General features: G+C 42.0%; 1 protein-coding gene across 1 annotated transcript in view; it reads right to left on the reverse strand.

Annotated features, from left to right (window-relative positions):
- Positions 1–965: 965 nt before the first annotated feature.
- Positions 966–13700, reverse strand: part of TMEM255A (transmembrane protein 255A) — a gene marked incomplete at its 3' end in the record, with an annotated part of 30085 nt that continues 17350 nt past the window's right edge. The window contains exons 4-8 of the mRNA XM_037062497.1: positions 12306–12395; positions 7353–7421; positions 5857–5928; positions 5370–5458; positions 966–1176 (exon numbers count right to left, since the gene is read on the reverse strand). Coding sequence (XP_036918392.1) covers positions 966–1176; positions 5370–5458; positions 5857–5928; positions 7353–7421; positions 12306–12395 — 531 coding nt within the window. The remainder of the gene's footprint in view (positions 1177–5369; positions 5459–5856; positions 5929–7352; positions 7422–12305; positions 12396–13700) is intronic.

A 13700-nucleotide genomic window follows, 5' to 3' on the forward strand; every position in this document is an offset into this window, starting at 1 on the left:
TTAAGCACCGCAAGTGATTCTGTTCTCAGAGGAAGCCAGGAGGCTAACCATAGCTCTAAATCTATTGTCTTTATAATTTGAGATAAAAGTTTAGTTTTTATTTTCCATTTTTTTTTTTACTGATTTGAGAGAGAAAGAAGTATTGATTTGTTGTTCCACTTATTTATGCATTCATTGGTTAATTCTTGTTTGTGTCCTGACAGGGGATCAAACCTACAACCTTGGCATATTGTGATGACACTCTAACCAACTAAGCTACTTGGCTAGGGCAGACATCAAGGTTTATTAAATAAGCAAATAAATACTTAGACATGCTTTAAAAACAAAAGAAGAAAAGAGCTCACTATTATGAAGCACCTGCTGGGTGCTGAGTCCTGCTATGCCTTTGCAGACACACATGCAAAGGTAGAAAAGAGTTGAAAAGGAGGATAGGGAATGTGGGGAGGCTGAGATTGTGGTTGAAGTTGAGGTTGAGGACAAGACCTGGCAAGCAGCTTAGGTTAGGGCTGACTCTCCAAATGTTGAGGTGGGTGGGGGAGAGTCCAGATGCTCTTTCTGGAGAAACTCCAGGATGAAATTCCTGAGAGGGGGAAACTAGCATTAATCTTACCTATAGCTAAAATACCTCTTTCCTTCCATCTCTCCTCAAGTCTGTTAGGGGAAAAACTACCCAAAAAGGTTTCTGCTAAAAGTCTGTATGTGGGGACCTGGGGAGGGGAGAGTTTGAAAAGGCTATGTTTACATAATGGCATGAATCAGAGAGATGAGAACACCTTCCCTCCCACCTCCAGAATGTGCCTGAAGAATATAGGCAACTAATGCTAACAGGAAATATTTGCAGACAGACAGCATTACCTGGCTCCTTCAACTTGAGGTGTTTGAAGGCAGTTACATTCTTGAAGCAATTACTTCTGATTCTTCCCTTCAAAACATGGGCCCCCATGCTCCTAACCTCCCAGCCTGACCCTAGCCTCCAATAGGGACCTCTGTGGAATGGGAAGACCCTTCCTTACCATGTCCTTAAAGCCTCCAAGAACAGCGGCAGTGATGATGCCCAGGAACAGGCCGACGATGTTGAGAATGGTGGCAGACCAGAGCAGATGGTAGAGGTGGATGATGTCCTGGCAACTGCTGACATCGATGTATTCATAGTACCCACCGGTGATTTCCACCCGGCTGAACAGGAAGAAGCATACTTTAGTCAGTCCTAGGGTGCAAGCTGGCCCTTAGGGCATTGGCTAACACACAGATATCGTAAGGGGCATCATAGCCATGAATGCACATGGGGAGCAAGGCACTATAATAAATCCAACTGTGATGGCTGTTTATAAAAAAAATGCTACCTGCCAGAGAAACAGTTGTTACCATCACTAATGCTAATCCTAGACGACATTTATTGACACTTGTAATGGGCCAGGCACAGTGTACATATGTGACTTCATTAAACCTGTGCTAATACGGCAGTTACTAGTCAGATGTGGCTATATAAAAAATTTTATTTTTTATTCATTTATTTTTAGAGAGTGGAAAGGAGGGAGAAAAAAAGGGAGAGAAACACCAATGTGGAGTTGCCTCTTGCATGGCCCGAACTGAGGACCTGGCCCGCAATCCAGACATGTGCCCTGACTGGGAATCAAACTGGTGACCTGTTGGTTCACAGGCCGGCACTCAATCCACTGAGCCACATCAGCCAGGGCTATAAATTTAAATTAACTAACATTAAGTAAAATTTTAACAATTCAGTTCTTTAGTTTCATCGGCCACATGTTATGTGCTCAATAGCCACACTTATAAGGGCCACACTAGTGGCTGGTTACTGTATTGGACAGAGCAAATTACAGAACATTTCCATCATCACATAAATTCTATTAGACAGCACTGTAAATCATTACAGTACTCTATGAGGAAGGTTCTATCACCATTCCCTTTTTACCAAGGAAGAGACTGGAGCACAGAGAGGTTACGAATTTGCTCAAGTCATGAGAGGTAGGGCTGAGATCTGAGAATTCAGGCTTCAAAGATTTCAGCACTTCCTTTCTCAAGGAAGTGAAATATTCCTTGAGGTATTTGTCTGAGCAATATTTGTCTTTCTCAAGACAAAACAAAACAAAAATAAAACACCAGCAAACAAAAAGCAATGTCCCAATAAAGAACTAAAGCTGAGTTGCTAGAAAAAAAAACCTATCATCTCCTTAGAGAGGCCTTCCTTGACCACTCTGTTTAAAGACACCCTCCTCCCCTCCAGCCCATTCATTCTCCATCACATTACTTGCTATGGACTGAATTGCACCCCTCCAAAATTCATATGTTGAAGCCTTAACTCCCAATATGACTGTACTTGGAGAAGGGCTTGAAGGAGGCAATAAAGGTTAAATGAGATCATAAAAGTAGGGCCCTAACCAATAGGATTGGCGGCTTTATAAAGAGAGAAAGAGAGAGAGAGAGAGGAGAGAGAGAGAGAAATTTCCATACACAGCCACCGAGGGAAGGCCATGCGAAAGAAGACAGTGAAAAGGCTGCCATCTTCAAATCAGGAAGAAAACTCTTACTGGAACACAAGCATGCTGGAGCCCTGATCTCAGACTTCCAGCCTCCAGAATTGTGAGAAAATAAGTATCTGTTGCTGAAGCTACCCAAGTCTATGGTATTTTGTTATGGCAGCCCAAGCTAAGACCTTTCCCTTCTTTATTTCCTCTGTAGCAGTCATTCCTTACTAATGTGCCTGCTTCTTATTGTCTGTCTCCCCACTCAAATGTGAGCTCCATAAGGACATAGACTTGGTTCATTTTGTTCACTGCTATGCTTGAGATGTAGTTGGTGCTACATAAATACCTGGTGAATGATTTAAATGAAAATTCTTGTTGTCTAGGTTGTTGTAAACTGATTTACAATTTGACCACTGGAAGCAATAATGAATTTAAAATACAGTGATTCTTAAAATGAAAGTCACAACCAAACACCCTAGTATCAAAATGGTTATTACATGTGACTACCCTGCTATAAGAATGCCAAAAATGAAGAAGAAAAAAATTGAAAATTAATCTCCAGAATGAATCAGGGAGTGATTAGTCACACAAGAAAAGACTTTNCTCTCAGTCACTACTGCTAGGAAGGAGGTCCTTTACAAGGGTTCGTTATTATTATAACACGAATAATTGAACCTCCCAGATAATCTCCAAACCTCATTTGAGTCTTTAAGTTTCCTTTCCTCCGCCAAACCTTTTAACAAAATGAGACTGGTGCTAGTGAAGAGGGTAAAGGGCTGATGCTGAGTTCCTCCCTTCTCCTCCCTGACTCCAGTCTATCTGTCCAGTCTTAATCCTCAATCCAGAGAAACTGCCCCAACCAATATAGAGAGTAGGGAGTGTGAGTGAGGAAGAGACTACACCCACCTGCCCCTCTGGATCTAGCTTCATTCAGCCCTTTTTGTCAATTCCTCCCTCCCTCTCTCCTTCTCCCAGCCTTCAGAACTTCTGCACTGAGTGTCTCGCTGGAGTGTCCAACCTTTTGGTATCTCTGGGCCACACTGGAACCAGAAAAGTTGTCTTGGGCCAAACATTAAATACACTGTGACACATCATCACAAAAAATCTCATAATGTTTTAAGTGAATTTATGATTTTGTGTTGGGCTGCCTGCATAGACATCCTGGGCTGCATGTGGCCAACGGGCCACAGGTTGGAAACCCCTGGTAGAGAAATGTGCATGGGCAGGCATTGACTGATACACCTCACAGGCAGGGCTATTCACTTACGCTCTGTATCTTTTGCTCATGCATTCCTGCTAATTCTACTTTCTAAAGTGCTCTTTATGACTTAAAAGATTTTATCTACCATGAAATAAAAAAATAAAGTGTTCTTTAAAGTATTCCTTGCTTTCTATTTTCTCCAAACCAACTTAATCCAGGCTCCATTCTATTTGGCCTAAACTCTTGCAGTGACCCCTTAACTGCCTCCTCTCTAAGCACTCAAATCCATCTTCTGTGCTACACCCTTCAATGGCTCCCAATTGTCTACAGGGTCAAGTTCAAAAGCATTTCTATGGTCAAGGAGCCCTCTATGATTTGATGTGTGACCACAACTCTGCTCTTACCTCCTACCCCCTTGTATAAACTACATAACTTCCACAACTCCTGGGAATAGCCTCACCACTTCCACCCGCTTTTGGTTTGTTTCCTGACTCTCTAATTATTCTTTAAGTCTCAGCTCCCACATCAACACTTCCTTGATATTGACTACACACCAGCAACTCTTACTTTTAGTCACTAGGGTTGCCAGTGTCCCCAGTATATCCACTGATTCCCTACCACACTTAACACACTATAATGCTCTATCACAATCATTTGTTCACATATCTGTCTTCCCTACTAGTCTATGAGTTCCTCGGCAGTAGGAACTTAGCTCCTAAATATGTTTTGAAAGAAATAATAAATGATGTTTCCACAATTGGTTGGCAGAGAGTCAGAATGGTTGTAGTAAATCTGGCACCAAGCCTGCTCTTGCCTCAGGGCCTTTGCACTTGCTGTTTCCTCTGCTTGAAACGCTCTCCTCAGGTACCTACTTGGGTTGCCCTCTTACATTACTCAGGTATCTGTATAAATGTCACCTCCTCAGAGGCTTTCCCTGGCCCTGGGTACTCCATCTAACCTAGCACACACATTCCCCTCCTGCCACTATCTATTTGACTTTCCTACTTCATTTTTTTCCAGAGCTTTTGATCAACACTTGGCATGTTTTTACAGGATGGAGCAAAAATAGGTTTACAGTTGCCAGGACATGAAACACATAGTTTCTTCTTCTATTATTATTTATTATTATATTATTTTCCATACAAACAACTGTAAACTTACTTTTACCCTATCTTGTATATTCATATATTTATTGACCGTCTTCCTTAATAAAATATAATCTCCAAGAAGGCAAAGATTTTTGTTTTGTTTGTTGTTGAATCTCCAGTGTCAAGAATAGAGCCAGGTACAGAGAAAGTGCTCAATAGTGTTTTGTTCAGTATTGTTGAACTTGGACTTACACAGAACTGCATTTTAACCCTATCTCTACCATTTTCAAGTTCTGTGTGACCTTGAGCTAGCCGTCTGTTTCCTCTGAGCCTCACCCTTATCATCTGTAAAACAGGGATAATAATTCGACACACATCATAGACAAGAATGAAATAATATCAAATATTTTAAAGCACTTGCCATGCTGCCTGGTACAGAGAAAGCAAGTAGTGCAAGTAAGCTGAAATCTGTTGATCGACCAGTGTCTTCTACTTCTCTGATCCCTATAGTGTGCCTTTCCCCCACCCTAGCCTTTCTATCATCCATTGTGATCAAACCATTATTAGTCCTGTGCCTGAGGGCTCTGCTCTTACTTGCCACAGTTGTAGAGGTCACAGCAGAAGCAGGTGTTGCCCCGGATTCGAGGTGTGCAGAATTCACGGTTGAGATGAGGGCAGTTCACCTGAGGGCACACAACAGTGAGGAAGATGAGCTGGCACTGCATGGGAAGCAGGACCCTCTGGGATTTGAAATGTGAGTTAGTGACAGATGGAGGTGGCAAAGATGGCTGTGAGATGAACACACCGATTCACGGGAGGGATGGGCAGGGGCTGGCTGAATTGTGCATGAGGCAAGTCACTGTGTAGTTTAGCTTGAATCCAGCCTCAGCCACAGTGCTCAGTGCCCCATCTCTGAAGGGTGGAGGAGAGGAGGAAGGGTGGATGGAAGGCTGGACAGAAGAACAAATGGACAGTAGAAAATGAGGATATGAGGGGAAAGCAAATCAGGGTACAGGAGGAAAGGGCACCAGATGGGAAGGAAGACAGGGACTGTCACATGCACTCTGAAGTACAATGGTACCTCTCTAGCTGCCTGGGTAAGGTTCCTCATAACCCTCGTAGAAGGAGAATTTTTGGTTGAGGAACTTATGACCTTATATAGGAAAAATAGGATTAGGGGGACCAGGATTACCAGTGAACCTATGGAAGTCATTATTAATATTTTTACAGTCATCAAGTTAACACAAGAAAGTGATCACAATGAAATCAAGAGAAGAGCAATGACATTTTACACATCTTGAGTTGGCAAAAACTTTTAAAGATTAATTTCCACTTCTCATATCTGTTGGTAAAAAATTTTCCAGGCTCTTTTCCCCATATGGATACAATAAGTGCTTATAAGTTTACTTTGTTGTATTATAGAGAATATTCATAGTAAATGACCATTTTTTCTATATTGGTTTTTTTATCCAAATGCTCAATGCCTTTCTGATAAACATACACATTTCCACTCGTCCCTTGTCACCTGAGGATAGTTAGGAAAATGGTAAGTTTATGATTGGGGAAATAAAAGGAGGCAAGAGGATGGTGGGGCCATTAAAAATTTGCCCTGATGCGTTGTGAGTTGGGGTATCACGCCATTCACATTATATTTTATGTAGAATGACTTTCTTTGAAGTTGTGCAACACAATGGCCATTTTATATCCATTTACCTCTCTTTTTTCCAAATCACAAATTTAAATTTTTTGAACTATTGGGTGGGGCTGACTTTTAAGTTGAGGTTAACAGAGAACCAAATCGTCAAGGTTCCTAGAAGGACACAGTAGTGTTTCCTATGAAAGTGATCTCTGGGTTGAGGGATACTGTTGGTACTATTGTGTACTGAAATGAAAGCTCTACGAAAATGACCTGGAGTCATGCTTCACCTCACTGTTCACCACCTCCAGTTCTGCATGAAGGGACATGGAACACAAGGAGATCTGAATGAGGCAGGAGAGAGAGACTTTCCTGTACCTACTCAAGGATTATCTGACTAGACTCTTGGGGATGTCATGAGATGGGCCAGGCCAACAGTCCAGCCATCCCCAGAGACTACAAGAGAACCAGATCTCTCAACCAACTTCATTTGGCTTACTGACCCCTCATGTGTGTGGGACTCAGACTGTGTCTCCCTGTCTAGGACTAGTGCCTTGGTGGGGCTCCTGCTTTTCTTCCAGCTTTGGTACCTGAACCACAGACAACTGAACCATTAGCCACAGAGATTAGGGAGGAACCCACCCTGTGGCTGCTGTACTCTCATCTGTACCTCTTGGAATTAAAGCCACACACTAAGAGGCTGCCTGTGAGGTCAGAGGGGCAGTCTATGGCCAGAGAACAAAGTAAACCTGATTAAGCCTCATGAGGCTCCAACCTATGACCATGGCCTAATTAGAACTGTGTTCTGATCCACTGAACAAATCAACTACAGATACTTAGCAGCCAGCTGTAGGTCCCTGGAAAGGAGTAGAAGACAGAGGTTTTAGGTAGAACAGAAGACTTTCCCGAAAGGCAAGACAAATAGCCTCATTCTGGCTCACCTCCTCAGCTTCCTTCTGGGATGTCTTAGGAACATAGTGGCACCGGTTAGCGTAGAGTGGTTTCAGATCCTGGAAAGGAAAACACCAAACCAAAAGTGTTTTAGCTTTGGAAAATGAAGCAGCAAGTGCTCTGATCAGTAATAATAAATTTAAACACACACATACACCAGAGCAGGAAGTAGGTTGGGTTAATTTCTGAAAGCATCTAGGAAGCCTGAGATTGTGAAGATCAGATAAAAATGTTCTAATAACTGTGTTGCATTGGACCACTTAGTTAATGGGACAGTGATTGAGATATGGGTTTCTGAAAATTTCTTCTCTGTTTTCCTTTCATTTCTAGTCTTTGTCTTCTTGGAAAGAGTACCCAGGGAATGAGATTCAAAACTCCAGATTGTTGAAACATCACACTCCCAAAAGGGGGTGGAGGCAGCTCTAACAATGAGGTCTCATTATCACCAGAAGACAGAACCAGGGTTGGCAGGCATGACCACAGCTTTTCCAAAAGGAACAGCTCAGGAAGTAAGCCCCAGGGGGATGGGCAGTTACTGTGATTTTAACTCAACTGAACTATGAGCCATTTTCACTCAATTACATTTAGATAAAGACAGTGGACTCCAAAAATACTGCTAAACCCTAGAAAACTAACATGGGGCTCAAGGACAGTTGATTTACTCCACTGGCTTGGCCAGCTTCCTGATAAAGGAGTTCTTAGGCATGGGGTGCAGAGGGGTAAGGCTTGGAATAGAACAGATAGACACAATCCAATACTGCCTAGAAGCTTGCAGGCAAGGGATGTTGTTCACTTTCAGGGTGACACTAAACATTCCTTGAGTGGGACCTGGCTTGACCCAAAAGCAGGTTGGGACTGGACTAGTTTATGCAAATTGACCTTAGAGGTTTGGCCAAGACACACTGGCAGAGGGAGTTTACCAAATGCTCTCTGTCCTGTCCCGACTTCTTTCACTATTTCCAATAATTCTGGTGTCTGCTTTTCCCCACACAGGTGATTTAGCGTCTATTGCTCCTGACACCCAAGTGTCTCCTGCCTCCTGGCTTCCCATCCCATCAAGGACCTAGGACTTTCCATCAGCTGCTTATACACGAAACTCCTGGCTGCTTAATATTCTAAAAGTACATTGCCCTGTTGCCTTAGCCTGGGGTCAGGCTGGAAAGGAATGAGAGTTTTATGTTCACATCTGGCAGGGTTTATTTTCCATGTTTGGGTAATGGCAGAAGTCATTATTGTCCCGCGGAAGGGGAGGCTTGATGTGCTGGTCACAGCCCCCCTGACCTCCTGGTTCTGCAAAAAGGATTCAGCCACCAACTGCCCTAAATGAAAATAGACATATGTGATGGTTGCTCATTTGGTGCTTCTAGCTGTTATTCTGCATTGAGATCCCAGAAGAGGAACAAGCTCATGCAATTAAGAGGTAAGAAAAAGTCACTCAGCAAGGGTTTGGCAACTTTTTAAATCTGAAAAGCCACCAACTCTGGAGTGAAGGGATGTAAACAATAATTGCTTTATGGTGAGCGTCTACTCTGTGCCAAGCCCTCTTAGGGCACGTTCATACGCATGACTTCATATTGTCCTCATACTTAACCTGAGAAATAGTTTACTATGATACCTATTTGGAGGAGAAACTGTGGCACAAAAAGGTAAAGTGACTCTTCAATCTAGTTAATGATTATGGGGAGGGACAAGGAAGGAAACAGACAAGGGAGAGAGAAAAAAAAACATTTAGAGGAGTTTGTAGGAAAGTAGGCCTTGAGAAGTTCATATGCTCCCAAGCCAAAAGACAGGGCAACATGACATTAAAAGGCCTTGAAAACAGAAAAAGCTGGTTCTAACACACCCAAGCAGTGCTAAGGTCAAAATGTGCCTTAACTGGCTAATAGATATCAGCACAAATTAACAAAGTCCCCTTCCTCAAAACTTTCTGGGTGTCAGTGAGGGCTGGCAAATGTCTTAGGACAGGTATAGTGGATGCACAAAGGTTCTCTTAGAGATTCATTCAGCCTTATCCCAAACTCCTGAGTCAAATGCACTACTCCAGACCACTAACTGTAGGAAGTACACAGGGCCTGGAGTCAGAAGCAGGTAGGGGTATTTAGAGGAAACTTCTAGTAAATATAATTTGGATTTCCCCCCATTGCCTTTAACTGAGGCCAGTAATAAAAAAACATTGAGTTTCAGGGAAATGCAAATCAAACCCACAATCAGATACCACTTCATACCCACTAACCCACTAGGATGGCTGAAATTAAAAAATCAGATAATACCAAGAGTTGTCAAAGATGTGGAGAAACTGGAACACTTGGACACCTCCAGTGGGAATATAAAATGACACAGCCACTTTGGGAAACTGGTAGTTCCTCAAAAGTTTAAACATAGTTATCACATGACTGAACAATTCCATTCTTTTATATATATATATATATATATATATATATATATATATATAATCTCATCTCCAAGGAAAGTGAAAACATGTCCATAGAGAAATTGTACATGAATGTTTATAACAGCATTATTCATAATAGCCAAAAGATAGAAACAACCTAAATGTACACCAGCTGGACAAAGGAATGTGGTATATCCACACAATGGAATATTATTGGGCCATAAAAAGAAATGAAGTACTAGTGCATAGGACCAGGGGGAATAGGTAGAGGAGGAGGCGATAGCTAAACGTTATGGGTTTCTTTTGGGGATGATGAAAATCTTCTAAAGTTGATATGGTGACAGTTTTCACATTACTGTGAAGATATAAATGCCACTGAATTGTACACTTTAAATGGGTGAATTATATGGGATGTGAACCACATCTCAATAAAAATGTTTTAAAAATTATGAGAGGAGGAGGAAAATGGGGGAAGTCATTTTAGCTTATGATGCCAACAAAATATGTTGCAGGCTTCTTGGCCACAAGACTTATGTTGCCATGGAGACTGCCTCAGAGTAAATACTGCTTGTCAAATGATGATAAGAATGCCTGTCCTACATACCTCGTAGGATTGCTGTGGGTCTCAAATGAGATGATAGATGTGAAGGCACAATGAAAAGCTAAATGTACTATAGAAAAACAAGGCATTACTGTTATCAAAATGGCTTCTACTGAATACAAAATAGCATGCACAGTATGATTGACTGCAACCATACTACAAAAATAGGTATGTGCTCTGAGGATAGTATGAAAAAATCATAAGAATTCATATATTAGGGCAATCAGATTGTGGATATTATAAGTTCCTGGTGTGTCCTTTGCCTTTTTAAGAAGAAAAAGATGAACAAGATGGCTGCTCTCATCTAAAATCAGAAGGGGTGGGTCTAATGTAAGGGTAGATTTATATTTACATTTATATTCCTGGCCCTAAAAAAAAATGGCAAAAGACCCCTCCCTTCTGCCTTTTTCTTTAACCTCTTCCCAGAAGTTAATGCCTGAGATGTCCTTTCAGAGATGGATTGGGTGGCAGCACTTATCATATGAGTCCCTCCAATCTTGGCAAAACGGGACTAACTTTTATGTTTGGGAGGAAGTTCCAAAAACAAGTTGAAATTAAAATAATAATGTTGCAAATCATCCTTTCCCTGATCCAATCATACCTATGACACTCCCTTAAGATGACTGCACTATTAGCCAATGACTAAAGTGGAATAAAATATCATTGATCTACAGAAGATTCTGATAACACAATTTTGCTCTGATAAATTGTCTTACAAAAAATGTTTCCAACTAGTTCATGAGATGTTTTCATTTTCAATGTTGGTTCACTTGACATCAAATGGGTATCTGGATTTGTTGTGGAGGCTCAACAATTTACTGTGGCTTGATTCTTGTTTGTGGACGGATCAGAATTCCTTGAGTTCCTTGGGACTTAGGCACTTCTGTCTTTGTGGGCCCCTTACTCCATTAAGAAATGTTGAAAATGATATTGTATTTATTTTAATTATATGTTATGACTGCATTGGTATATATATTTATAGTCCAATAGTATATATTAGAATATATATGTGAAAACTTTCTAATATTATATGTGAAAACTTTCTTTGGACCTAAAAGTGCATCTTTTTCTTCTGATTTGAAAAGAAATGATAATACTTTTATGTAACCTGAAAGTACTGTGGATCATAGGCACTGTGCCTATTGTGCCTTATGGAGAAGTTAGCCATGGGCCAGATGTCTAGAGAAGTATGAAGTGCATAAAAGGGGGCGAGGGCTTCTGTAGAGAGCCACATGGAAGTGCCCTAATTCCTTGGCTTCCCCAGAGAATGAGCACAGGTTTGGTATCAGAAATAAAGTGGCCTTTCCTGAGGCACAGATTCTCCAGAGTAGGAAGCATTTGGCACCTTTACAACAGGACTGTGCTGTGAGTGGAGGCTTCTAGTTCTGGGACTTTCCCCAGACCACAATCACATTTCTACTCTGCAACCACTGCCATTGGGACAGCAAAGTTCAGGCATCTGAGAAAGGGTGACTGTGTCCTTATGGTCTGCTCTTGTTGCTGTTGAAGGAGAGGGAAGCCATCTCCTGAAAACTTTAGTCTTTCAGGAAGTCATGTGGCTTCCTGCTCCTCTTTCCTTACCTCCTACTACCAACAACAGTTCCAAGCCATTCCTCTGGTCCCACTACCCTCCATCTTTGCCTTTCCAAATCTCATCTATAGGCCAAAGGCTTAGCTCCAGCACCTATACCACTGGAAAGCCTGCCATGACCTCTGGAGTTCAAGATAAGCCACTCTGGCACTTAAAGTCTGTACCCTCAGCTTAGACCCAGTTCTCTAGAGGCCTGTGTTTCCATGGGTGTCCTAATATAGACTGTCAGCTCCTTGAGGCAGAGATCCTGTCTTCTCCCTCTTCTGTTTCCCTCACAACACTCGGCACACATCCAGTACTGACTCAATGAAGCTTGCTGTAGTGCACTTTTACTTTAACACAGTACTATAAATACTCACAATGTGTCTGGCAGCAAAGACCCCATCAACTATGGCACAACAAAAGGCTGCAATCACACCAAAGCTGATAAAGACGATTGAAGCCACCAGCTGCGGAGGGAACAAAACGAAAGTGTCTGTTAGCTTTCCACTCTTGCTGCTTCTAGAGACTAGGTAATCCCCAAGAGACTGCCACCCAAAGCAAAACTCTGGCTTGCCACCCCATGAAGATGTTCTTTGCAGTCATGCAGGATTAATGGGAGCTGAGGAATGGGGAAGACAGAGAAGGGACCAATGAAGCACTTTTTACATTTTCAGAGCAAACTAAGACATTTACTCTATGAGTCTGTGAGCACCAAATGAAGAGGAAGGAGGCTTCCTGGTATCCAGCATACTTTCCATGGCAGAATTTGACTCCATTCTCAGACTCAGAGAAAAAAATTGGACATTTGACATTATGTAGTCCAATCTTCCATTTTATTTATTGTGAAATTGGAGGTTCAGAGAGAGGAAGTGGTGTGTGTGTCCAGGATCACCATGTAGTCTATGGAAGAATCTGGTACTCACCAACTCCTAGTCCACTGTCTCCCCAGCCCTTCATAGTGGGCTCTGGTGAATATAGGTATGATTCTGAGGCCCCGCAAAAACCTCCAAAGACTTCTGCAACTTAACACTTAAATGTCAAAGACATTTTACAAGGGTTGATGTCTCTGAAATTGATCAACTCTGTGTGGTACATATAAAAATTTTTCAAGTAAGAAAAAATGTTTGCTTGAACCAGACTGCCCTATTCCCTGACCATGGTTAGCTAACATAAATGTTCCTGATAATTTCTCTCCCATTACAAGGGTGATACTACAAACCAACGTGGATGTTGGTGTTTCAAGGTATTTCTAGGAGCATGGATAGGTGCTGCCTGAGCCCACTGTCTGCCCATGTTGACCCTCAGAACTACATGAATTCAGCGTGTTTCTTCCTTGAGGTATTTGGGGAATAAGAAGGGGAAATAGCATGGCATTAAGCAGCTCTCCAGGGAGAAGGAGAAATCAAAGTTAAGGCCACCCTAAGTTTTTCCCACTTCAACAGGCTACGAGGAAATGCTTATTATCTCCTTTGGGAGTTATTCAGAAACCTCTCCCCATAAATCTCACTTCACAGTACTACAGAGAATTGGTAAATAATGGATGAACAATGTCATGAAATTGGCATTATTAGCTATGCTATGATAGGCTCTACAACTAAAACTCTCCTATTATTCTGAATAATTTAGGTCCAAAGTGCAAACACTACTGGAAGGGGAGGGGCAGAGGGTGGGTATAGTCCAGGTGAAATGGAAGAAGAGAACTATTAGAACTCCCCTGAGGGTGATTTCCACATTGCTGGGGGGGGGATATATGGTTAGAGTTCTCTGTCCCT

This window comes from Sturnira hondurensis, unplaced genomic scaffold, assembly GCF_014824575.4.
Source record: "Sturnira hondurensis isolate 20B ecotype Veracruz unplaced genomic scaffold, ASM1482457v3 Scaffold0014071, whole genome shotgun sequence".
In the NCBI taxonomy this organism is placed as follows: Eukaryota; Metazoa; Chordata; class Mammalia; order Chiroptera; family Phyllostomidae; genus Sturnira; species Sturnira hondurensis.